Here is a 24,880-nt window from a genome sequence, read left to right as displayed (position 1 = left end):
TCATGATTAGTGAACAAAAATAATGTAGAGGAAGCTAGGCCCTTTATCTTTTAGGTTGGTTCCACTACACAGAACGTGACAAAACCACACATTTTAAGATAGGTGTACCTTCCATTATGTTAACATACTTTAGACAGATATGTATAATAAAGCCACCATAAATTCTAGAGCACCTATGTTCCAAATATCCTTCCGACCAGGAAAAAAAATTATATTTAGCCAATTTAAAACAAAATCATGCCTATAAATAGAATCATGGACATCATTACTATACAGCTAGGTAGGAAACAGGTCGATATTTGTTTAGGAAGGGAATTATTATTTTTTAAAAAAACTTTAAAGGCGACATTTGATAAGGACTCCGAGCAGCTGGCTGTCACCAAATCACAATGGACTGTTGTTCATCGAAGTATGGTGGTGATGCAATGGCACAAAATTATGAAGATTGGCTGATAGAGGAGTCGTCTCTTTCAAGCGTTGTTCATATATGGTCGTGGGTTCATTTATAATAATGATTTTAAAGGAATAGTAGTGACTGTTAGGCATTTTCGAAGTTTGATTGGTAAATATCCTAGCTAGGTTTCCCATCCTCCATAGCCCTAACAACCTTCTCGTGACTTCCTTTGCTCGCCAGGAAAAGAATCGAACTCGAGATGCCCTCCTCCTCGATGCTCAACTCTCACTTTTTTCGTCTTTTTTTTTCGACATTAAAGAGTAAATTCAGATTTGAGTGACAGTGGAGATTAAATTTCATTTTAAATTCTATGTTGGTTTTGTGCATTAAATGGAATAAATTATTTCAATTTCAATATATATATATATATATATAGGGAGAGATCTCTTTTTTTTCCATCATTTTACGAAGCGAGATAGATCCAAAGGAGTTAAATTGATAGTTTTCTGAAGACATTATTGCGACGTGTTTTGTGATTTGTTTAAACATTGGGTTGGCTCCAATGTCGGCAGTTAGGGTTTGGCAACCCCTCTTTTAAATCAATTAAGAATCTTTTTTTGGTATGGCAGTTCAAAGCTTTCTTGAAAAATAAATGTTTTCAATTAATTTTTTTATATTTTTGAATCATTTTAAAAATATTGATATCAAAAAAAAAAATTAATTTTTTTTTAATTCATTTTAAAAAGCTTTAAAATCAAGATTTACTATATTCTATACTATTGATGCTGATCTAATCATTAGACTTCAACTTACATAATAACCCCCTGGTAGCCTATGAAATTATCTCTCCAATCCTTGCAAGCGCCCTAATACTCAAATGTGTCTTCGACAGTACTTCATGAGCTGTTAGAGCGAAGAAGATCTTCTTGAGAAGGTTAATTGAAAAGCAATTCAACAATTTTATATTATTATACCTCTAATTGCTAATATACAAAAGTTGAGAATTACACATGAACGTATATGAAAGTTTTGTAAAAATAATAACTTTGAAAAAAAAAACTTGTATTTCGTACATAATTCACTCGAGCGAGCGTCTTGTAGATCTCATGTATCTAAGTAGATTCGGCACGTAAAATCGAGGACAAGATTATATCGATGGTGATTCAATGGACTTGGTACGTCCAAGGTACATTCACAAGTTATAGGACAAAAATTCGGCAGAGTTATCCATACGCAGGGGGGCCCGTTTTTAACATCAAACAGGACCAAACAAAATCTCCACGCTCCTTATTCGTACGTTGTGGGAAACACGATTCAAGAATTTCAGCCTTATTTATTTTTATGTTAAAATATTTTAAAATATTTTAATATTTTTTGTTTTAAATTAATATTTTTTAATTATTTTTATACTGATATCAAAAATAATTTTTAAAATATAAAAAAATTTATTTTAAAATAAAAAATATTTTAAAAAATAATTATAATTACACTTTCAAACAAATTAATAATGCTGAGGAAGAATTTCAATCAGTTTTCTATGAAAATTTTAAAATTTTAAAATTAAAAAAATAAATATAATTATATTTTCAAACACATTAGCAATGTTATAAAGGATTTCAATTAGTTTTTTATAAAAATTTTAAATTTTTTAATAATTTTAATATATTAATATTAAAAATAAATAAATAAATTATTTTAATATATTTTTAAATAAAAAAACTTCAGAATTAAAAGACACCCGAATCTTGCTGAAACTGGGTTGAGTTATGTTGGAAAGGAATAGCTGTGATGGCTACTTTCCACGTGAATTCCTTGATGTTATTACTCTTGCATTGAAGCCCGAAGCCTATATATTAGACCCAACCTATATATATTCATTAACAGATCAGTCCTCGACCTTCAAACTCTTGCTGATTTCTCCCTATATTTTCTATGGTCTTACATGTCCAGCCCTGTTTGGTTTCCATGCCATTTAATTGAGCTTATTAAACTCACTATTTTGAATTAAATGCTAGAATTACAATCTTGAAGCTCATGGCTTTAGAAAAAAGAAGAATTATTATTTTATTTTGTTAATTAACAAGTAACGATTCTTAATTTATCAAGTTAGACACAACTTTGTTCCATCAATTTGACATTTTTATTGTCAACAAACAAACAAAGCACTTGTGAGAAATTCTCTTATTTTATTTTATTTTTTATAATATATGTACCTTATTATTTTTTTAATAAATCATCAGATATGGAACTAGAATCAGTGTTAAGCTGATTGATTTATTTATCTCTTAAACCACAACTAGGATTAGGTTTTTCTGTAAAAAAAATCTTAATAAATTAAATAAATATGAGTGTAAAAGTGAAGCTTGAAAGAAAACAACATAAGAGCAAAGATTGAAGATTTTTTCTTTTTTTTACAATATTATATGTTGATATAAATATTTTTCCAATTTATGCATATTGCAGAGAAAACCTCAATTCTAACCATGAATTTCTCCTTTCCTTTGGAAGATTCTGTTTTAGTCCAAGGAAAATTATTTGTACCTGAAAATATAATATTTGGTCAACCTTGTCATTTTAATTTAAGAAAAAAGCTAACAGGTTCCCTAATTATGTTAATATATTTATTGGACTTCATTTATTGCTGAACTGTGTTAGAAATAGAAGCCAATATGCAAAAAAAAAAGAAAAATCGGGGGGGAATTAGCAATATTTAGAAGATGGAGTACTTATTTGTTAATGACCATACAGGGTGGAAGCTGACTTGTAGTTGTGGGGAGGAGAAAAAAAGTCAAAAAGTCTTCTTAGCACAACACTTAAATGTTACTCTAGGGCCCGGTTCAGTGCCTTAGGTTTGACTTCCCCATTGAATATTCAACTGTACTTCAATATTTTTATTTTATATTATATTCTTTACTGGGGATTCAAGGCTTCGATTGGTTTCTCTACAATGTCCTGCCCTCTGAATCAAGGTAATCCATTGTATTAATTAAAGATTAAGAAACTAATGATGCTTATCCCAACCAAAGATGAACTCCAGCCAGGCCAAGACAAGGCACGGGTAATACTTTGCTTCAGTTAGGTAAAAGTGAAATCAAATCTTAGAATAGTCTCAAACTTCACATTCTATATATTTAGATATTATTTAGCTTTGTGGTATGATGTATTTATAAAAAAATTTAAAGTCTTTTATTATTTTTAAAAATACAGAAACATATCTTTAAATTAACCACAATTGCCGAGTATATTTAAAAATACGATGGAGGCCATATTTTCGAAAATTTTAAAAGTTTTTTCATTTAAAATAATATTTTTATATGATATATTAATTTTAAAAAAATAAAAAAATTATTTTAATATATTTTTAAATAAAAACATTTTAAACCAACAAAACTACTACAATCTCAATTATCATCTATTTAATCTCCCGTAATTATCACTCTCTCACTCACTCTAATCTACACACACACACACACACACATGTAAGCAAGCCTCCCCCGCTGGCAACCTAAACTCCATTCGTCCCCCAGAATCTTCCTCCTCTCCTCTCTACCCTCAATCCTCTTAAAGACTCCCCTCTCAGCCTTCTCTCTCCTGAATCAAATTCAAATTTCAACTCCATTTTCTGTCTCTATGCTCCTCCTCTCTTCTTAACAAAACAAAAAAACAAAACACCTAAGTAGTTAACTCATGGCAACTTCTCACTCTTTGTTGCTCTGTTTCATACTCTGTTTCACTCACGTTTTTATCTCGACTTCGCAAACTCTTTTTCTGCCTTTAATTCACTCCCTCTCCAAAACCCAATTCACCTCCACCCACCACCTCCTCAAATCCACCTCCACCCGCTCAACCGCCCGCTTCCACCACCACCACCACCACCACCACAACAACAAGAACAGCCACAAACATCGTCAAGTCTCCCTCCCTCTCTCTCCTGGTAGTGACTACACTCTCTCCTTTACTATCAACTCTCAACCCATCTCTCTCTATCTTGACACCGGAAGTGACCTTGTTTGGTTCCCATGCCAGCCTTTCGAATGCATTCTCTGTGAAGGCAAAGCTGAAAACGCGTCTCTCGCTTCCACCCCCCCACCAAAACTATCTAAAACTGCCACGCCAGTCTCTTGTAAATCGTCTGCATGTTCGGCTGTACACTCCAATCTCCCAAGCTCCGATCTTTGTGCTATTTCCAACTGCCCGTTAGAATCCATCGAAATATCTGATTGTCGAAAACATTCTTGCCCACAATTCTATTATGCTTATGGCGATGGCAGCCTGATAGCTCGCCTTTACCGCGACTCTATTAGGCTACCGTTAAGCAACCAAACTAACTTGATATTCAATAACTTCACATTTGGCTGTGCCCACACCACGCTCGCCGAGCCTATTGGGGTTGCTGGGTTTGGGCGGGGAGTCCTTTCGTTGCCTGCTCAGCTTGCTACATTATCTCCCCAACTTGGAAATCAATTCTCTTATTGTTTGGTGTCTCATTCGTTTGATTCAGACGGGGTTCGTCGACCGAGTCCACTCATTCTAGGAAGGTATGATCATGATGAGAAAGAGAGAAGGGTAAACGGTGTTAAGAAGCCTAGTTTTGTGTATACTTCTATGCTTGATAATCCAAGACACCCTTACTTTTATTGTGTTGGGCTTGAGGGTATTTCTATTGGTAGAAAAAAAATTCCAGCGCCAGATTTTTTGAGGAAGGTTGATGGAGAGGGGAGTGGTGGGGTTGTGGTGGATTCGGGGACTACTTTCACTATGTTGCCGGCGAGTTTGTATGACTTCATCGTGGCAGAGTTTGAGAACCGAGTTGGGCGAGTTAATGAGCGAGCTAGTGTCATCGAGGAAAATACCGGGCTGAGCCCGTGCTATTATTTTGATAATAACGTGGTGAATGTACCAAGGGTGGTGTTGCATTTTGTGGGGAATGGATCCAGTGTGGTACTGCCGAGGAGGAATTATTTTTATGAGTTCTTGGATGGTGGTGATGGGAAGGGGAAGAAGAGGAAGGTTGGTTGTTTGATGCTGATGAACGGTGGTGATGAGGCTGAGTTGAGTGGTGGGCCTGGGGCTACTTTGGGGAATTACCAGCAACAGGGGTTCGAGGTTGTTTATGATTTGGAGAACAGAAGGGTTGGGTTTGCAAGAAGGCAGTGTGCATCTTTGTGGGAAACCTTGAACCAGATTTAACAAACCCTAAGAGGGATTCGTACAGGTTTATTCCATATTTGCACTTCACTTTTTCGCTTCTGGCATTTCACTCGATAATGTATAGTGAAATGTTTATAGCTTGGCACATAAAAAGGTGGATGTGAGAAGCGAAAAAATGAAGTGTAAAAACGCTTTTATGTAAAATCGGAAGTGAAATGCATGTAGAATGTGGTTAAATAATATTTTTTTATATTTTAAAAATTATCTTTAACATTAACACCATAAAAAACACAAAATAAAACATTTAAAAAAAAATCTCAGATATAGTAAAAACACGGCATAGTCGCCTTGCCAAACACGCTATAAGATGGATGGTGTGTTTAGATGGAGCAATGCTTAATTTGTACATTATTCAGTAAGAGCTGGCAATTATGGTGCACAAGTTTTTCCCAGAATTCCCCTTCTCAATTATCGTTTGTTTGTTGAAGCTCTTTGAATTCTAATTTCCCCAATCCGGAGGTACTGGTCATAATACCCAGAATTAAATGAAGAGGATAACTTTTGAGCCCATTGGAACTATATTTTCATGAAGGCATGATATTTTAGCAACCTCACCCTCGCAGTAGCTGGTCTCGATGCTGTTAAATTTGATATTCAAGATTCGAGTCCCGAATTGGCTGCGCAGCGTGGACCATCTTGTGCTTCTTATCTGAGTGGCGGCCTCCCAATTGATGCTTAATACGTTAAAGATTTCTTTTCTTTATCTGAGTGGCGGCCTCCCAATTGATGCTTGATACGTTAAAGATTTCTTTTCTTTTTTTTATCGTAGGAGTAGAATACTATATGATTACCCGCACAATATTACTAGGGGTAAGATTATTTTAAAAAAATATATAAAAAATATATTTACATAAATATTTACATACTGTTAAATATATTTTTTAACAAAAAAATAAAATTAAACTATATAAAAATTAATTTGATAAAATTTGGTTGATTTGTTATGTTCAAAGATAACTAGATGATATATAAAAATATAATTTAACTAAAAAAAATAAAAAAAAAATATTTTAAAAAATATTGAAATAATAACATATTTAATCAACTAATATCAAATCAAGTTAATTTATCAAATTCATTACTTAGACCATAAGAACTTGATAATCTTATAAAAAATAAAAAAAATAAACAAGATTATCAATCAAACTAATATTAAAAATAAAATTCAATTAAAAAATAAATCAGGTCAAGTCGAGTTAACATGCAAAACTCGGGTTATAAGAGTAATTTTATAAAAAATAAATTAAAACAAATTATAAAATTTAATTCTTAATCAACTCACTGTTAAATAGTGAAATTAAACAAAATAAATTAAAAATAACACAAAAAACCATCAAAGTCAACCGATCAAACTCGTGACTTAGGTCATAAATAGAGTTTTTAAACCCAACTTGGTGGTCGACCCGGACCAAAACTCTGGTCCACTCTGATTTTTTTTTTATAAATCAAAATGATATTATTTTGGTTTAAAAAATAGTCAACAGATTGCAACTAAATTTTTAACCGAGTCAACTAGGTCACCGGGTTTTTGACCGAGTCAACAAAAAACAATTTATAAAGCCCAATTCTCATTCAATCCAGTATAAAAATATGAAATTGAAAATTCAACTAAAGAATGGATAAAAAAACTCGAGTTAACCAGACCAATCCACTATTCGGATCATAAGATCATGATAACCTCATTAAAAATAAATATAAAAATAAAGTGTAATGCCCAATAAAACCAATGTTAAAGGATTAAATTAAAAAAACAAATAAAAAAAGTATAAAATAGTGATTTAAGTCAACTAGTAAAACTCAAGTCATGAAACTGATATAACTCCGCATAAAGTAAATAAAAAAAATTATTAAGTCTATTTTTTCTAAAGTAAATAAAAAAAATTATTAAGTCTAATTTTCCAATCAACTTAATATTAAAAGATAAAATTTTAAAAAAATCCAATTAAAAAGAGCAAAAAAATTCTGAGTCAGTCCAACTAAACCGCAAAACTCACGGCTTGAGTTATGATATTATGATAACTTTATAAAAAATAAATAAAAAAATAATTATAAAATCTAATTCTTACTTAACTCAATATTGAGAGATAAAATTAAAAAAAAATTAAAAAATAACTCTAGTTAGCATGATTAATTCACTATCCAAGTCATAAGTCTCATGATAACTCCATAAAAACAAGTTAAAAAGCTATAAAGTCTAATACATAACAAATTCAATATTAAATAATAAATTAATAACAAAGTTTAAAATTAAAAAAAATCTTCCGAAATTTTCAGGACCAAAGTGAAATATACTTTTACATAACACTGTTTATTACTGCACTAAAATGTAAAAAAAAAAAAAAAAAACCTTTTTAGTATATATTAATTTTATCTAATAGCAATGAATAGTGAAATAGAAGGGATTTTTTTTTTCTATCAAGACTAAAAAAATTTGGATGTTTCTAGAGAGACTCAAAAAGTATGAAGCCATAAACCGAGCGATCAGGTGAAGATTTTATTCATGCCTGGATGACAAATATAATGTGCTATGCCCCATTGAGGTTTAAGATACAGGGGGCCCTTTTGACGTTAATTATTCAACGTGCAACGCGTCGAGTCTCTTTAGGAGGTTACTGGCGTGAACCCTCAGCCAAGATATGCATCAAGTGATGGTGCGTGCAGCTGTCATCTGGTAGATATTTTGAATCCTTCTGTGACGAGAGCACTCGAAATCCAATTTTACGCCATCTTCTCGGGTTATGATTCTCCTGCTCCATTGACGCTTGGTAGGGCGCCACTGCCACTCTTAAAAATGCGATCCCATTTCAACCACTCATCATATTCGTACCATACTCGACCGTCCCCGATTGGGAATTCGAAAGTCCAAAAATGGCTGTGTTCACTTGCATGTGTCTCGATGAAGCTCTGATTATTGGCTGGGGTTTGGTTTAATTATAATAAAAATTAAATGACGTGGAAGAATTACAGTAAATTAAAAGGGTTTTTATTATGAATTGTAATGATAATTTTATTTTTTATGTTTTCATTTAGATAAATATTTATTTGATTTTTTTACATAAAAATATTCAGATTTTTTTAATTTTTAAATAAAGTTAAATAACTCTTTTAACTTTGAAAAAAAATAAAAAAAACTTTGTTATTTTTACATGAATATTTTATATAATTAAAGGGTTCACAAGGATGTTTTATTATTTTCATAATGTATTTATTATTTTTTAATCGAAAAATTATAGGTGTTTATTTCTCATACCCTAACAAGGGGTGACGCTTGTGCTATTAATGAGTTCTAAGTGATTTATTTCAAATCTTCAATAATAAATTTTTTTATGTATACATTATAGATGAAAAATATTAATTTTATATTTCCATTCAAATGTTTGATAATTTTTTAAACAGTTCATGCTTTTTTAAATTTAAAATGTTGTTACATGATTGAATTGTCAAAGTTTATTATAATGATGATTTATTATATGTGTTACATGATTGAATTGTCAAAGTTTATTACAATGATGATTTATTATATGTTATAACCATTAGTATATATGAAAATTTAAAACATATGAACTTAAAAGAAAATTTTTAAACTTTTAAATTGATATATTATGCTATAGAAAAAGAAACTATTGTATATGTAAAAAGCTTATTGTTTTTTTAATTATCTTATTTTGTATAATTTTGTAGATGATTTCTTCATTAAAATTAGAGATTAATAAAAAAAACTGAGTGAATTTTAAGGGTTTGCGTGGTTAATGTTTAAAAATAGAATAAATAAATATGAAAAGGATACAAATATACTTGGTTAAAATAAAAATAATAAAAATATAAAATAAATATATTTTTAGAACAATTATAAGTAAATTTTTATATTTTTATAAAAAGATGTATAAGTTTAATATGATTGTTAAGCCTAGAAGTTTAGGTTATGCTAGACTCAAACATCTTAAATCTGATATAATTGTTAGACCTAACTATCTTAGATTTGATAAAAAATTGAATGAAGATTTAAAATTTAAACTACTGGATTAAGTTTAATAATAATATTAAAATATATTTTATACACTTAAAATTTTTCTATATTTAAAAAAAATGATATTATATCACGTTACAGTGGATATAAAGTTGTCGTGGAATAGTTAATTGTTTTATGTATATCCATGAGAAAAAGAATCGATTTGGGATCTAGTAAAAGAGATTATTGAAAGAATAAAGAGTCAGATGAAGACCGGTTTTTAAATGACATTTATTATAATCACTGTAAAGAAACAGAGTGATACTCTTTGTTACAAATATTGAGAATTTATACACTAAATATTTGTTTAAAGTAATTATTATTTTTTCTTTCATAGACATATTCAAGCCACCAATTAGGTCACTGATAATATTTCAAATCTGGTGCTATTTACATTGTGTGTCTGATTACCATACAATACTGCGCAAGGCTAAATTGTTCCTCGTTGGAAGTTTACAGCAGCTTTTGTTGCTAGCGGGAGTCGAATTTCAGCTTCCACTGCATAATGCAGCTCATTGATGAGTAGGAGCAAAGGTTGTTTCTGCTTTTATTGCTAGCGGGAGTCGAATTTCAGCTTCCACTACATATGCAGCACATTGATGAGGAGGAGCAAAGCTTGTCTCTGCTTTTATTGCTAGCGGGAGTCGAATTTCAGCTTCCACTGCATAATGCAGTTCATTGACGAGGAGCAAAGCTTGTCTCTGCGACACCGTGTACTACATGACAATTTGTTAACTTGGGGGCGCTCGAGAGAAGATATGTGTGTACACATCCCAAAGACGAGCTGGCATGGCTGCAGAGGAGGGTCAACTCAGTCGAGCAAAATACTAACCAGCTGTCAACAACTTAGAGTTTGGCTTCTTTTGCAGGAAGAACCAACTCACCATGCATCACTTCCTTTCAATCCTTCCTTTTAGGAAGACCCAACTCACCATGCTCACGGATCCAAGATTCTGCTGATCACGGACTCGAGATTTTGGCAGTGACAACAAGTTTCGAACTTTAAAAGTGTTGGAATTACCAAGGAATGAAAAATGAATTGGGGCAGCCTAGCAGAACACTAAATTTTGTAAACATAAAAGGTACTGGGATTTATAAGCATTAAAATTAATGTATATAATTAACGACAGTAATGTAAGTCATAAGGAATCTCCAATTAGCCTGTTGATGCCTAGCCACAATGTGTGCTGGATTTCCTTTTCCTGTAAAGTGTAAACTATTGGTGTGTGCAAGTAGGGAGTAGCAGAGTCATCAAGAGGCGGCAATACAGGGTGGCGGAGTATGGCAGGTGGCAAATAGAACAGAAACGCCGCCAGGGTCTTCTCTAGGGATGGGATGAGATGAGATGAGATGAGGTAAAAACGTGTTCTCAATTCCCGAAGAGACCCAACCCCAAAAGGTGATGTCTTTGTGTCTGTCACTCTTGGCACAGCTGGCTACCCCATACGTGCGTTTCTAGATGCTTTCCCATGTATGATTACTTGATCCCACCATCTCAGCTCTGGGTCCTGCAGTTTACGACTGCCAATTTTTTTTTAAATCTTATTATTTATATTATCATTGAATTTTAAATAATCCTGTCGGGTTGTAACGACTCATTAAAAAATAAATTTTAAAATAGTATATTTTATTTACAAGATTTAAATTTAAGACTTTACTTAAAAGAATAAGTATGAAACCACTTTAACTAACCAATATTAATAAATTACAAGATATTATATGTTTTTTTCTTTTTGATAATTTAAACAGGTTGTTTTGATTTAATAACTATTTTTTAATATAATAATATAATTGTCTTAATGTTTTTACTACGAAAATTACAATCAAGGTGAGATTCTTGTTTCGTAAAATTTAAAATGAAAAATCTGTGATTTTAGTGGATATTAAGAATGACAATCACTTGACTGCCAATCAGTATTTTTACCTGATCTTTAGATTATACAATTAAAATCAAAGATATAATTGGGAATGTCATTGGTCCACGGTGGACATGAGAGGATGATCATCGACTTTTGTGAGAACAAAACTGTTATCCTTCAAACCAAGGTGATATTTTGGGTATTGCGTTTCACCTATGTAAAATTTAAATTTTATTCATTTTATTATATTTTTAAATTATTTTAGTAACATCAAAAATATTTTTTTAAAATAATAATATATATTTTTTTAATATATTTTTAAATAAAAAATACATTAAAAAATTATTATTATTATATTTTCAAACATCATCATAGTCTAAAGAGGCATACCATCCACTTTGCTTTCTCAAATTTCCTTTTGCTTAGTTTTGAGAATCCACTTTGAAAAAGTTTTGGTAGTGAAATTAAAATATTATTTATTTAAAATTTAATTTGTTTTAGTCTAAGTTAGAATTTTTAGTATTTGTAAATTATTTTAATATAATAAAAAATATTATTTAAATATATTTCTAAATAAAAAAATATTTTTAAACACTATATTTATCTGTCACTGTCATATAAGCCTAACAACTACAACAACAACTCGAGATTCGAGATTCGAGCTTCGCAGATGACAATCTCAATCCCGTAGAACTGAAAGCCGGTTCTTCAATATTGGATAGGAGTTGAAAGACAGTTCTCACTTTCTACGGTTCTCAGTCCTCCATATGTATTCCTCGATGTCCATCCATCTATCTACCGAAATTTAGCTATCCCCATCAAACTTTCTCGGTACCTTGTTTCATATTACTTTCCACTTTGCTAGTTTTCTCTTTTTAGTGGACGGACGGTGCCGAAAAGAATGTCTTCACCAGCCAGACAATAATAGCAATTGTTTCAAGTGTATGGAAGACTAGTTTCGAGAGCTGGGGGCACCGAGATTGACCACCCATCACTACAAACAAGGAAAAGGGCTAGCCACTTCAAAGTTTGAGACTTTCTGCCACCTACCAACCACCGAGCAAATAAAGGGGATTCCTATTCAGTGATTGGAAATGGATACCGAATTGTTATTATTTTTTCGTGGAAAAATAGAGTGATTATGTGTGTTTTTCTTATGAACTCAAATGTAAATTAAAAGCCTCAGAAACGGAGTACTGTGAGCTTCACCGATAAAATTAAATATTTACTATTAAAAGGCAATTTAGTAGCGAATTTAAGGTTACTATCGTTTTGAATCCTCTTTTTTCTCAAATGTTACGAGTTTCAAAGAAAGCTAGCTTAGTCATTCTGTAAAAATGATTTTCCCTCTTTTAGTAATTAATTAAAGCTAAAATCTTTAAATTAAAATCCGTTTAGCGTGACTTATATATAAAAACATAACCCCAACGATATTCTTTCACAGATAACTTGTGATAAAAATAAATTAAAATTACTTAAAGTTATAAATATATTTGGTAAGAATAAATTAAATCATTTTTTTAAAATAAAATATGTGGTGTAAGTTGGAGTTCAAAAGTTTAAAACTATAAATTTTGATTAAATTATAAATTTTGATTTTGATTAAAAAAAGCTTTTAACCAAAGATACTTATGACTGTTCTATAAGTCATTTTTTTAAAAAAAAACTTGAATTTATTTTTAAAAAATCATACTAAAGCAAGATCTTAATATAATTCTTCTAATTTTTGCTTCTATCACGTACCTTATGACATTTTATTACTAAATTAATGACATTTTATTGCTACATTTATATGCTATGATATGTGTATTGGGATCAAATTTATGAGAGTATGTTGATGACAAACATTTTTGGAAAAACACAAGTAGTGACAACTTCTGGGATAGTGTTGAAATTGGCAAGAGTGGCGAAATTAGTAGTGGTCTCACAATTTATAGTAATTTTTTTTAATATGAATATTAGGACTGATTTATATGTACTTCAATTAATTTTATAGATTATAAAGTTAACGATGATGTAAATTTCCAGTAACATTAAAAATTATGAAACTCAAATTAGTAACTTCTAAAAAATAAATCTAAGATTTAATCAGTTAAACTACACTTCTTATAATTAAAATTTATAGCATTTACTTACATAATAAGAGGTTTGTGTGATCTAGGACTTGACAATCCAAAACATGCAGAAACACAACAAGATAAAAAATAAAAGTGTTAACAGATGGGCAACTGGTTCATGAACGACAAGACAAGGGAGGGATAATTATTAGCATTTTCTTATACAGGGAAGAATTGGTTTAGGTATAGTTTAACTAATCAGGCTTTAAGTTTATATTTTAAAAATCACTAATTTGAGTGCTACAAATATCAGGATTATTAGAGACTTACCTAGTTGTTAACTTCAGGGTCTTGGGGGATTAATTGATGTACATGTAAACTAGCTCAAACATCCACCATTAAAATGAAGAAGAAGAAGAAGAAGAAAGAATTGTTAAAAACACATGGGCAGTTGTCATGATCTTTATATGAAATTGAGGGAGCCATTTCCAATCTAACCTCTCCTATTTTGTATTATAAGTGGATTGTATATATTGTGTCACAAGTTATCCGAGTAGTCAGAACTTTGTGCATAACACACACAAACGGATTCATATATTCCTTTGTTATAAAGTTAATAAAAGTTGGGATTTTCTCCTATAATTCAGTGTGTTCATCTCTGTATATAACCGCTTTTTACATATGTATTTTCATTTTGGAGTATTGAGAGATGTTTTCCTAGTAAGAGAACCACTTTTTTTTATAGATTTTTTTTGTCTACCCGCTCTAGTCAATGCAATATTAATGCATTTCGCTTAGCATGCATCTGTGTCTATTGTGTTGGGTCATTCAAGCAATCAAACACACAGATTTACATGATTTGGCAACTTGCCTACTCTACAAAGCTACTAGTTTGTATTAATCAATCAATGAAATAATACAAATAAAGAGGAGGAGAAAACTCTTCTCAACTCAACTTTACTCACTCAAGCTCTTTCTACTGCTCTCTCTCATTTTTCTCTCTGTCTCAGCTCTTCAATGTGTCTAATTATAACAGAGCTGGGGGGCATGGAGCATAAATTATGCCATGATTTATGCCACCAATTAAGCCTCCATTATATGCCAAGTGGAAGATTAGGTATTCCCACTTACATATAATGGAGGTGGAACAATGTTTGTCTCCACTTTCTAACAATCTTTCATTTGGAGATAAACAATGAAATTATCTTTTATCTTTGAAGACCAACTGAAGTTTACACAACTTTAGTTTATCAAGTGTAACTATTTTGGTTAATAGGTCAGCAGGATTCTTGCTTTCACAAACCTTTTCTAGCAGTAGTTGTTAAGTGTCTAACAAATGTTAGATGAAGTGATATTTGATCTGAATGTACTTAGTCCTGGAGTGAAATGCTACATTCTTGGTAAGGAAGATTGCACTCTAATTGTCGCTATACAAAGTACCTTTTCTTTTGTTGAAACCCTTTTATAACAAGTCTTGTCTTGAACTGTTTACTTATATCATGCTCAATCTTTACTAAATAAACCCATTTATTTTACAAAGCCTTTTTTCCTTCAGGTAGTGTGGTTAGCTCCCAAGTTTTGTTCGTCAGCAGCGAATCCATCTCGTCCTTCATGGCTAACTCCCACTTGTTTGAGTTTCTATCTTGTAAGGATTCTTTATAAGTTAGTGGTTCACCACCATCTATCAGTAAAATATAATTTAGTAGAAATATGAACCGTTGTAGAGGCTTTACAATCTTTGAAAACCTGCAAACATAAATAGTTGGTTTACTTGGCTCCGTATTTTCTTGTGTAGTAGTGGGTATAGATGTGCTTGAATCTTCTTGTAAAGACTCTTGATTTTTGTTCTGCTTGGTAACATCCGGAAGCCCTTCTAATCTTATGAATTCAGATTTTTGTGGGCTTATATCTGAATCAGCTATATCTTTTTCTACACTTGATCTGTCTTTGTACAAAATTTTCTCATTGAAGATCACGTTCTTACTTCTGATAATCCTTTTGTTCTGATCATCCCAGAACCAAAATCCAAATTCTTCACCTCCATAGCCAATAAAGAAACATTTCTTGGATTTAACATCTAGTTTGTTGCGAGCATCAAAATCTATATACATATAGAAAACACACTCAAAGACCTTTAAATGAGAGAGTTATACTTTTTTTCCTCTCCAAACTTCTTTGGGTAATCTGAACTCCAAAGAAACTGATGGTCCATGATTGATCAAGTAAACTGTAGTATGAACTACATCAGCCTAAAAAGTTTGAGGTAATCCAGAATGCAACCTCATGCTTCTAGCTCGTACATTGATGGTCTTGTAGCAATGCCATTCTATTGTGGTGTGCCTGGAATGGTCTTTTCCATTCTGATACCTTTAACAGCGCAATACTTTTTAAAACATCCATCAATGTATTCTCCTTCATTATTAGATCTTAAGTATTTTAACTTCGGACCTGATTCAGTCTCAACCATAGCCTTCCATTTCTTGAATGTTTCAAATATATCAGATTTATTTTTCAAAAAGTAGACCTATACCTTCCTGCTGAAATCATCAATGAAAGCCATATAATACCGAGAACCTCCAAGAGATGCTACTGAAGACGATCCCTATAAATCTATGTATACTAGTTTTAACTTTATTGGACTTAAAGTCTTGCCAAACTTTAAGAAACTGAGCTTCTTCTGTTTTCTAAGAACTCAACTTTCACAAATATCTAAATTCATATTTTTTAACTCTAGCAGCTTTTCCTTTGACTGAAGTATCTTCATCCCCTTTTGACTCATATAGCCGATTTTACAGTGCCATAACTGTGCCTGATTTTCTGCTTCAGTAGAGGCAATAATGTCTGCAAATCTTGTGGTCATATACAGGGTGCAGGTTTTCTTTCCACGAGCTAAAACCATTGCTCCTTTCGATACTGTCCACATACCTCCAGAAAAAAGGATTGAATGACTAATATTGTCAAGTTGTCCGATGGAGATCAACTTCTTCTTTAATCTAGGAACATGCCTTACATTTTGCAAGTTTCATATAGATCTATTCATTATCTTGATTTGCACATTTCCTATACCTACAATATCTATTGGTTGTCCATCGGCTAGATAGACTACATCGTGATCTTCAGCAAAATAATTTTGCATCATTTCATATTGTAGTATACAGTAAAATGAAGCACCATAATTAAGGATCCAATCATTAATTGGACTTTGTATAGTAAGAATCAAAGTATCTTGTATCTCATCTGTAGTAGCATTTGTAGAGTCAGCTTTAGATTTTTTCAGTTTTGTGCAACTCCTCATGAAATGACTAGGTGCATAATTTCAATATTCAACCTGCTTTCTGGGTCCAAACTTTCTTTTACTTCTGTATCTTGATTTTGATCTGCCTCTAGATAAACTTCTATCTTGTCTCCTTCCTCAAGTGTTGATGTTGAGAGATGAACCTGAACTTTCACTCGAGTCTTTCCTTCATACTTCTTCAGTTAAAATCAAGTCTCGGATGTCATCATATTTCAATTTGTATTTTCCAGTTGGGTTGCTCACAACTATTCTCATACCTTCCCAACTGCTTGGAAATGAAGCTAGCAAAATGAGTGCATGGATCTCATTATTAAACTCAATCTCAACATATGATAATTGATTTGTGATGGTATTGAAGTTGTTGAGATGTTATGTAACAGAGGTGCTTTTTGTCATCTTCAAGTTGAACAACTTCTTTATTAAATGCACTTTAGTATTTACTAAAGGCTTCTCATACATCCCAGACAAGACTTCTATTAATTTTGCAGTGGATTTTTTTTTTGTAACATTGTGAGCAACTCTTTTTTATAAGGATAACTGGATAATGCCCAAAACCTGTCTATCAAGAATTTGCCAATCTTCTTCTTGCATATTCTCTAGTTTGCCCCCCAACAGAGAAAAATGAAGTTTCTTCCTATATAAATAGTCATCAATTTGCATTTTCCAAAATCTGTCCCATCAAATTTTTCAATTCTAGTAGCCGTTATTTTAACTGTCATTTTTAATACTTCTTGGATTTGAATCTGCTAAATCTGACCTTATAAATGTATCCGGAATGGCCAAAAAAGTTAGAACGACACTTAAATCACCTAAATCGGACTTTGGATGGCTCAGATCTTATTAATCAAACTTTTGAATTACTGGACGCTGCAGATGAAGCCACGTGTCAATGGAAATAATGTCTGCAGTGCACTAGATAAAAACCTAGTATGCTGATATGGTTATACTTACGTGTCAGACATGTAAGCAACACGGGCTCACATATGATGACATGGCAAATCCACGTGGATTTTTGATCTGCCGTGTTTCTACTGATGTGTAATGGTTATGTGGAAGGTGACTGTGCAGAATTGTTGCTGTAGCTGCTGACTGTATGTTGAAATATCGGGTCAACTCAGTTTAGTTACAGGTATTCAAGCGAAGAAGACTCGTGGGTCGCGTCGGTGCGCGTGGGCAGTCCTGACGTTGGCGTGTGTTGGCACGTGCGGGCATGCAAGATGTCGATTCTTCGCCATGTTTTCACTAATGGATTCATCTCGTCTTTCTCTACACGATGGTTTGTTCAAAAACACGTTATGAGAACTTTGATTTTTGAGTTTGGATTAAACACCCTCTTTTTCAAGAACAAGCTCTAATACTAGTTGTTGGGTCATTCAAGCAATCAAATACACATAGATTTACGTGGTTCGGCAACTTGCCTACTTCACGAAGCTACTTGTTTGTATTGATCAATCAAGTAAATAATACAAACAAAGAGGAGGAGAAAACTCTTCTCAACTCAACTCTACTCACTCAAGCTCTCTCTACTGCTTTCTCTTATTTTTTTCTGTCTCAGCTCTTCAATTTGTCTAATTATAGACAAAGTTAGGGGGCATGGGGCATAAATCATGCCGTGATTTATGCCACCAATTAAGCTTCTATTATAAGTTAAGTGGGAAATTAGATATTTTAACTTATATATAATAGAGGTAGGATAATATTTATCTATACTTTTTAACACATCGAACTAACATTATGTTAGATTGAGCTGACATAATCTTGGTGGATATACTATGTAGTATGATAGTTCTTTTTTATTAAGGAAGGAAACAGTTTGTTGCTAGATAAACATAATTGAATTGATAAAAAAGATGCCGCTCCCTAAGCAGTCTTTCGAGTTGTGAAAAACATTAGCCAAATCCTCTTGGGATATATATTTCAACTGTTGACGAACTTTTACTATAAATATTATTTCTCAAAAAACACTAAAAGGATTTGATTTCCCATGCAGAAATCTTAGATTTTTTCTTCTTTTGGACGAGCTGCCAAGGGCCATGGTGGTCATTGTCATCGTCAGTTGTGGGCTGAGGGTGGAATATGTTGATAAATCAAGTGTTTAACCTGAGTCCCCGAACCTGTTAATGGGCCATTTCGTGCCTTTTCTGGGCTTTTAGGACCTGAGAAAGCAAGACATGGCGAAGCAAAGGGACAAACACCGTTAATTTCAGTTAAAGGTGCTTGGCTCCCCAACCCCCTCCCATGCCATGCTTTGCTTAAGAAAACCTTTACTGTTTCGTGAGGCACTCCTATATTTGCTTGCTGAAACAAAAAGAAAAGAAGAGGTTACTTGGAGCGAAATATTCCAACCTAATGTTGGAAGACCAAGCAAGCATTGGATCACATTCGATGCTTTCTTAATTATTCACTGCAGTGCAAAGGTTTAGATGTCTGCCTTTATGTCTCTTTATCCTTGTTGCTTTTTTTCACTCGTATACATTACAACTTTCTGCTGTCAGGCTCGCTTAATTTGGACAGACTCGGACTCTGCAATCTCTTTCTGTTTCAGCAATTATTACTCTGTAATCGGTTCGTCTTGCTTTTGGGTCGTTGATAGGTTTTCTCGTTGCACTTCTTTTCATTGCAAGTTGTAACCAGTTTGGCAATTTCCTTTTTCGTATGCCCCAGTCGTTTTTGTGGAACCTCGAATGGTTTGAGAGTTTGCCGTGATTTCTTGAAATTTCATCAATTCTCGATTACAATTTGAGTTGAAGTTTGTCTCTTAACTCTGCACTTCAATTGTGTCTAGTTTGATAGCAAGTGACTTTGCCAATGCAATGAAGGAGACCTCCAAGTTTTCGTTTCTTTTAGCCATATGATAGTTGCTGGATAAGTGAATACAATTTGATTCTGCAGGAACAGATTTTTGTACTCTTGTGTTGATAATTCTTTTTCACGAATGCGCTCATTGAGTTGATTGGATATCAGTACATATGTTTAAACAAAAGGAGACTTTTCAGGAGATAATCATAATGAGAGGTAGTGGAGAAGGTGAGGAATCTTCAGACTCAAAGCGTTCTCAGCTAGGAAAAGCAAGGACAAAATCTATCCATCCACCCATTGAATCCCAGTGGCTTCTCCATCCTCCAGAAGAAAATAAGCCTTCTTCTTTGTTGCCTAAACCAGGCGTCAAGTCAATGTTAAATTACCCTCGCAAGATTCGGAACTCGTTGAAGAAACTTGGAAGGGGCAAAAGCTTGCGAATAGTCCTTGAAGGAGTTCATGATCCAAAATATGAACAACTTGTTGATTCTCTCCGTGAACAACTTTTTGCTGAAGGTCATCTAATGGAGAGGCAAACTGACTATCATTCTCTTTTAAGGTAAGTTTGATCGTATCAGTTTTAGTTTTATTTCCTGAAATGATATATTGTAAGCCAATATTCTTGGTTATTGACTGTTAATTTACGATAAGATGGTGTTTAATGTAATGCCTGTCAGGTTTCTCCGGATGAGTGACTTTGATCTTTCAAAAGCAAAGGACAAGTTCGTGCAATGTCTCAGGTGGCGTGAGGAATATGGGGTTGATGAAATTCTGAAGGTGATGGAACAAATTTATTTGTTACCATATATGTATGGTTTGACAATTGACATTCAAATCCAACCATTCCTTTTACATTAACTTCTGCCATATCGAAGTCGACTCTTGCCTTTGTCTGTAAATTCTTCAAGGGGTTCATTTGTTTGGAACTCAGTGCAGGAATTTAAGTTTGAAGAATATGCAGAAGTAAAGAAATGTTATCCTCATGGATATCATGGGGTTGATAGAAATGGAAGACCGATATACATTGAACGGATCGGAATGGTAGACCTTAATGCCCTGTTGCAGGCAACTACAGTTGACAGATTTGTCAGATATCACGTGTCGGAACTGGAGAAGACATTAAATATTAGGTTCCCTGCATGTTCAATTGCAGCTAAGAGACATATAGCATCCATCACAAGTATTTTAGATGTGAAGGGAGTGGTGAGCATCGCATTCAATACTTGTATCTTGCAAATTATCAGCACTGAGAAAGAGTTACTTGACCTATAAATCATAAGTTATGTCTCTTTTCTGTCTGTTCATGTTGGGGGAAACCATGTGATCGTTTTGTTTGTCAGGTTTTAATTCCGAGCCTTTTTGCGGTATGTCCTGATCAATAGTTTGATTCTTGCCTTTGCTTAGGGAATGTCCACTTTCTCAAAAACTGCGAGATCTCTCTTTATGGAAATTCAGAAAATTGATAGCAACTACTATCCAGAGGTATAACTTTTCTTTGAAGGTTCAGTTAGATTGACGAAGGTCTTAATGCGGCAAAAGGGTAATCTCTTAAAATAAAGAACCATAAACACAAAATGATACCATCACAAGTCCAGGACGACTTCTTTTGTTTTAACATCTTTTAATCATCTTAATTATTTATTTATTTTGAAATATCCATGCTTTTCGGCTAGCCATGGAAATTTCATTTTGCCACATTTGATATTTTTTACCTCCCCTTTTCCTTTTTCATGCTTTCTTTTTTACTATAGTTACAGATGGGAAAGCATGTCAAGACATTCTAGGTGGACAAGTTTGATAGAATTAGTTCATATGTAGTAGCTTCCATGAACTTTGATTGGATTTAGGAGACATAGCATTCCAGCTCTGAAAGATGCACCTTCAGCGATAGTGTGCACCGGTTTATTGTTGAGCAATATTCTGCTTAAGCAAATGGTATCAAGATATCATATGCTGTGACTAATTCACATTTTATTATTTTTTTACTATCTTGGAAAGTAATTAAGCTGATATGTTTTCTGTAAAACGATTTTCAAGTTCAGCCATTGATTTTGTTTAAAGTTGTTAATCGAGAAGTAACTCAGCAGCAGTCTCATGGGTCATTGATTTCAGAGAAACCCTAGTTGATGTACTAGTTATCGTATTCATTGTATAGCCTGGATTTCGAATTTTTTAAGGATCCCTGATAGCTTCAGGGAAAAAACTGCGTTGAAATTTTGGAAGCCAAAAAAAAACATAAATCGATGTGTAAATGACATCGAGTACAAAGATTGACAAGCAGGATGGAGGTTATGCTTATTTCTAGGAAGACCAAGTGGTGCTGTGTTTTCAAGAGTAAAGCCTGGGTTATTTTTCGTTCTATGAGTCGTATCAGTTAATAATTTTTTGGTATGGAAATTTTCAGACTCTGAATCGGCTCTTTATAGTCAATGCTGGAAATGGGTTCAGGATGCTGTGGAAAGCACTCGGGACTTTTCTTGATGCACGCACATTAGCGAAGATTCATGTGAGGATTTTAAAAACCCAATTGCATTTCCCTTCCCAAGCTGCACGAATCAAGTGTTTGCTGCAATTGCAGGTTTTGGGATACAACTATCTAAGTAACCTGCTTGAAGTAATTGATCAGAGGTGCAAGTCCATGCAAATCTCCGGCATATATATAAATTATTGTTCTGAAAGCATTGTTAGCTTCGGATACGAATGTTTCTTTCATATGTTATCACCACTAAGTCTTCCTATTTCCCCTACAGTAATTTGCCAAGTTTTCTTGGAGGTGACTGCACATGTTCTGATTATGGTGGCTGCCTGTTTAGTGATAAAGGACCTTGGCAGAACCCTGAAATTCTAGAAATGCTCCAGGTTAGTTTCTGAGTGCAGGAAACGCTGCTTTAAACTGTTTTACATATTTACCAACCTAATGGAAGAGACTTCTGCGAATATTTAATTTGTTCCTTGCAGTCAGCTTCTATAATGGAAGAGACTTACGATAGTGAAACAGATAGTGATGTTGCTTCAGAGGAGGCTATGGTAATTTATCAATTCCTAACTCAACCATGTTATATCTGACACTTGCAATGTTGGTCAGTTGATCGCCTACAGGCTCTCTAGAATAGTGCTTTTAATATGATACGATAGAATTTCAACCTCTCAGCCAACATTTTCTGCTGAATAATGCAGGGCACAAGCCAAAATGAAGACTGCGGAGACGGAGGAAACACCGAGGCGCAAAAAATCCACGCACTGGAAGTTGCCCTTATGGACACCAACAAAGTAAGTGATATGTACACAACTTGCTTCTGACAGGTTTAATATACGGCAAGTACTGTTGCTGAATAACAGGTTTTGTTACAGGAAATCCAAGCATTGAAAGCCGCTCTTGACAACATGAAGGCGGTGAGCCTAGAGATGTTTGTGGTTTCCTGCTGCCAATTTCTATCTCGTCAAGTTTTGTTTATCTAATCATTCTTTCGCCTCACAGGTTCTGGAACGACTTGAACAACACATTAAAGCATTGAGAGTTTAAGATTATAAGCCAGCGTCCCGAGTCCGAAACTCTGGTGCTGTTATATATATATCTTAATTATCTTGTATAACCACAAAAATCAATGATAATGGTGGAGAAGTGCTTTCTGAAGGTGCTGCATGCAGGGTGCTGATGACTCTGCGGTGCAGTGATAGGCTGATTTTACTTTATATTCTACTGGTTAAATTTCGATGCAGAGCACAGGTCCAATCTGAACAAACTTTAAAAATTAATTTATTTATGGCTTAGAGTCTATTTATTTTTTAAAAAAAATCTATCAACCCTTAATTGATGAACATTTGAAGAAAAATATTTTAACCTATACAATTATTATCTTATCATTAACTTTTAAAATTATTATCTTGTTATTAATCATTTTATTATTATCTCACTATAACTCTTTATCACTATCATGATTATTCTATTATCATCACCCTATTATTTTAGTTACTACTATTTTATTATCGATGTAACTATTATTTTATTATATCTCACTCTTACTTTCTAAAATTATTATCTTTATCACAACAATTATCATTATCTTACCATCACCATTATTATTAATATTGTTGTCACTACTACCATATTATTAAGTAATTATTATTTTATTATTATTATCGTTATTGTTAGGGAATTCGATCAGTGATATACTGATATTTGCTCATAAAAGGCCAAACACATTAACATGATCAGTGATATACTGATATTTGCTCATAAGAGACCAAACACATTAACATAATATTTAATGTGGTTCAGCAAATAGTCTACATCCACGGAAGAGTCAATATTATTAGAAATAGAGAAAGAACACAAAACAAATACATAGAAGAGAAGGATTACACTCACTCACACTCAACTCCCAACTCACTACTACGATGACAACTCTCTATTTCTCTCTTCACTCTTCTCTTTACTCTTAATATTCCCTCTCATTTTGCTATGAAACAATACTTCTATTTATAGGCATCAATGGTAAGATAAGATCCACAAATCATGACATGATTTGCGGCTCTAGTGGTGGCAACACATGGGTTGCACCATTTTTATCAATGGTGGTGCAACTTGGCCACACCGTTGCCATTGTAAGCTTTTGACAATGGTAACCCTACTTTCTAGGGTACGTAACACAATATATTACTATTAATGGCAAATCCTAACAATCATCCCCTTTGACATTTATATGGGCATTTGTCCTCTTGCTTCTTCAGCACAAGCTTGCATCCTGCAACTCTTCCAAACTTGCCATTTCGAGAGCGTATGTGGCCAAGTTTACAGGTACTTACCAAACCTTTCAATCATTAGAGTTACCAAAGCACACCCTTGCTCATATCAAAGGATCACTTTAACCAAATAGTCTCACACAACACATTTGAAAAGTGTTAACGTTTGTCTCTGGAACACAACATTCCCTTTCGAGTGTATCAACCATGCTCGGTTCGAAATGATTTATCAAGCCTTACATCAAGGCTTACAACACCCCCTCAAATGAAAATTTCTATTTCCAAGTGCTACAGTCATTATCTGAGTATCTCAATATGATCACAAGTTTACCACTCTTCTAAGAGTCTACTCATCCAGAAGTTACGTCTGCCTTCAGTTCCACCCTAAGAACCACGTCTTATTTCTCCGTGAGTCTCCTACTCTTAGTCTCAAGAGTCTAGGTAGCTCTCCATCTTTAATCATGGGACAACCCATTAAAAGTTGATCCATATCTGTCTTCATACTCTGAGTAT

General features: G+C 33.3%; 2 protein-coding genes across 7 annotated transcripts; both read left to right on the top strand.

The window, feature by feature from the left end:
• The first annotated feature begins 3,853 nt into the window (after positions 1-3,853).
• Positions 3,854-21,437, top strand: LOC105130863 (Eukaryotic aspartyl protease family protein). Of its 2 annotated transcripts, none has more exons than XM_011033562.1 (3): positions 3,854-5,727; positions 7,573-7,575; positions 21,426-21,437. In XM_011033562.1, the coding sequence occupies exon 1, from the start codon at positions 4,082-4,084 to the stop codon at positions 5,582-5,584; it is 1,503 nt and encodes a 500-aa protein (XP_011031864.1). In that variant the 5' UTR covers positions 3,854-4,081; the 3' UTR covers positions 5,585-5,727; positions 7,573-7,575; positions 21,426-21,437. The 2 variants fall into 2 exon arrangements, with proteins under 2 accessions (XP_011031864.1, XP_011031865.1); XM_011033563.1 differs by lacking the exons at positions 7,573-7,575; positions 21,426-21,437 and adding exons at positions 12,712-12,719; positions 16,837-16,847.
• On the top strand, positions 19,085-23,412 carry LOC105130864 (phosphatidylinositol/phosphatidylcholine transfer protein SFH11). Of its 5 annotated transcripts, none has more exons than XM_011033566.1 (12): positions 19,085-19,242; positions 19,321-20,183; positions 20,302-20,401; positions 20,561-20,827; positions 21,029-21,106; positions 22,029-22,130; positions 22,203-22,252; positions 22,375-22,483; positions 22,583-22,651; positions 22,802-22,894; positions 22,976-23,017; positions 23,103-23,412. In XM_011033566.1, the coding sequence occupies exons 2-12, from the start codon at positions 19,795-19,797 to the stop codon at positions 23,145-23,147; spliced, it is 1,344 nt and encodes a 447-aa protein (XP_011031868.1). In that variant the 5' UTR covers positions 19,085-19,242; positions 19,321-19,794; the 3' UTR covers positions 23,148-23,412. The 5 variants fall into 5 exon arrangements, with proteins under 5 accessions (XP_011031868.1, XP_011031869.1, XP_011031867.1 ...); XM_011033567.1 differs by having other exon boundaries at positions 19,085-19,444; positions 19,718-20,183; XM_011033569.1 differs by lacking the exon at positions 19,085-19,242 and having other exon boundaries at positions 19,810-19,893; positions 19,988-20,183.
• Positions 23,413-24,880: the final 1,468 nt, after the last annotated feature.

This window comes from Populus euphratica, unplaced genomic scaffold (genome assembly GCF_000495115.2).
Source record: "Populus euphratica unplaced genomic scaffold, PopEup_1.0 scaffold43.1, whole genome shotgun sequence".
In the NCBI taxonomy this organism is placed as follows: domain Eukaryota; kingdom Viridiplantae; phylum Streptophyta; class Magnoliopsida; order Malpighiales; family Salicaceae; genus Populus; species Populus euphratica.
The sequence above is the reverse complement of the archived record's forward strand: the minus strand, read 5'-3'. Positions and strand labels throughout refer to the sequence as shown.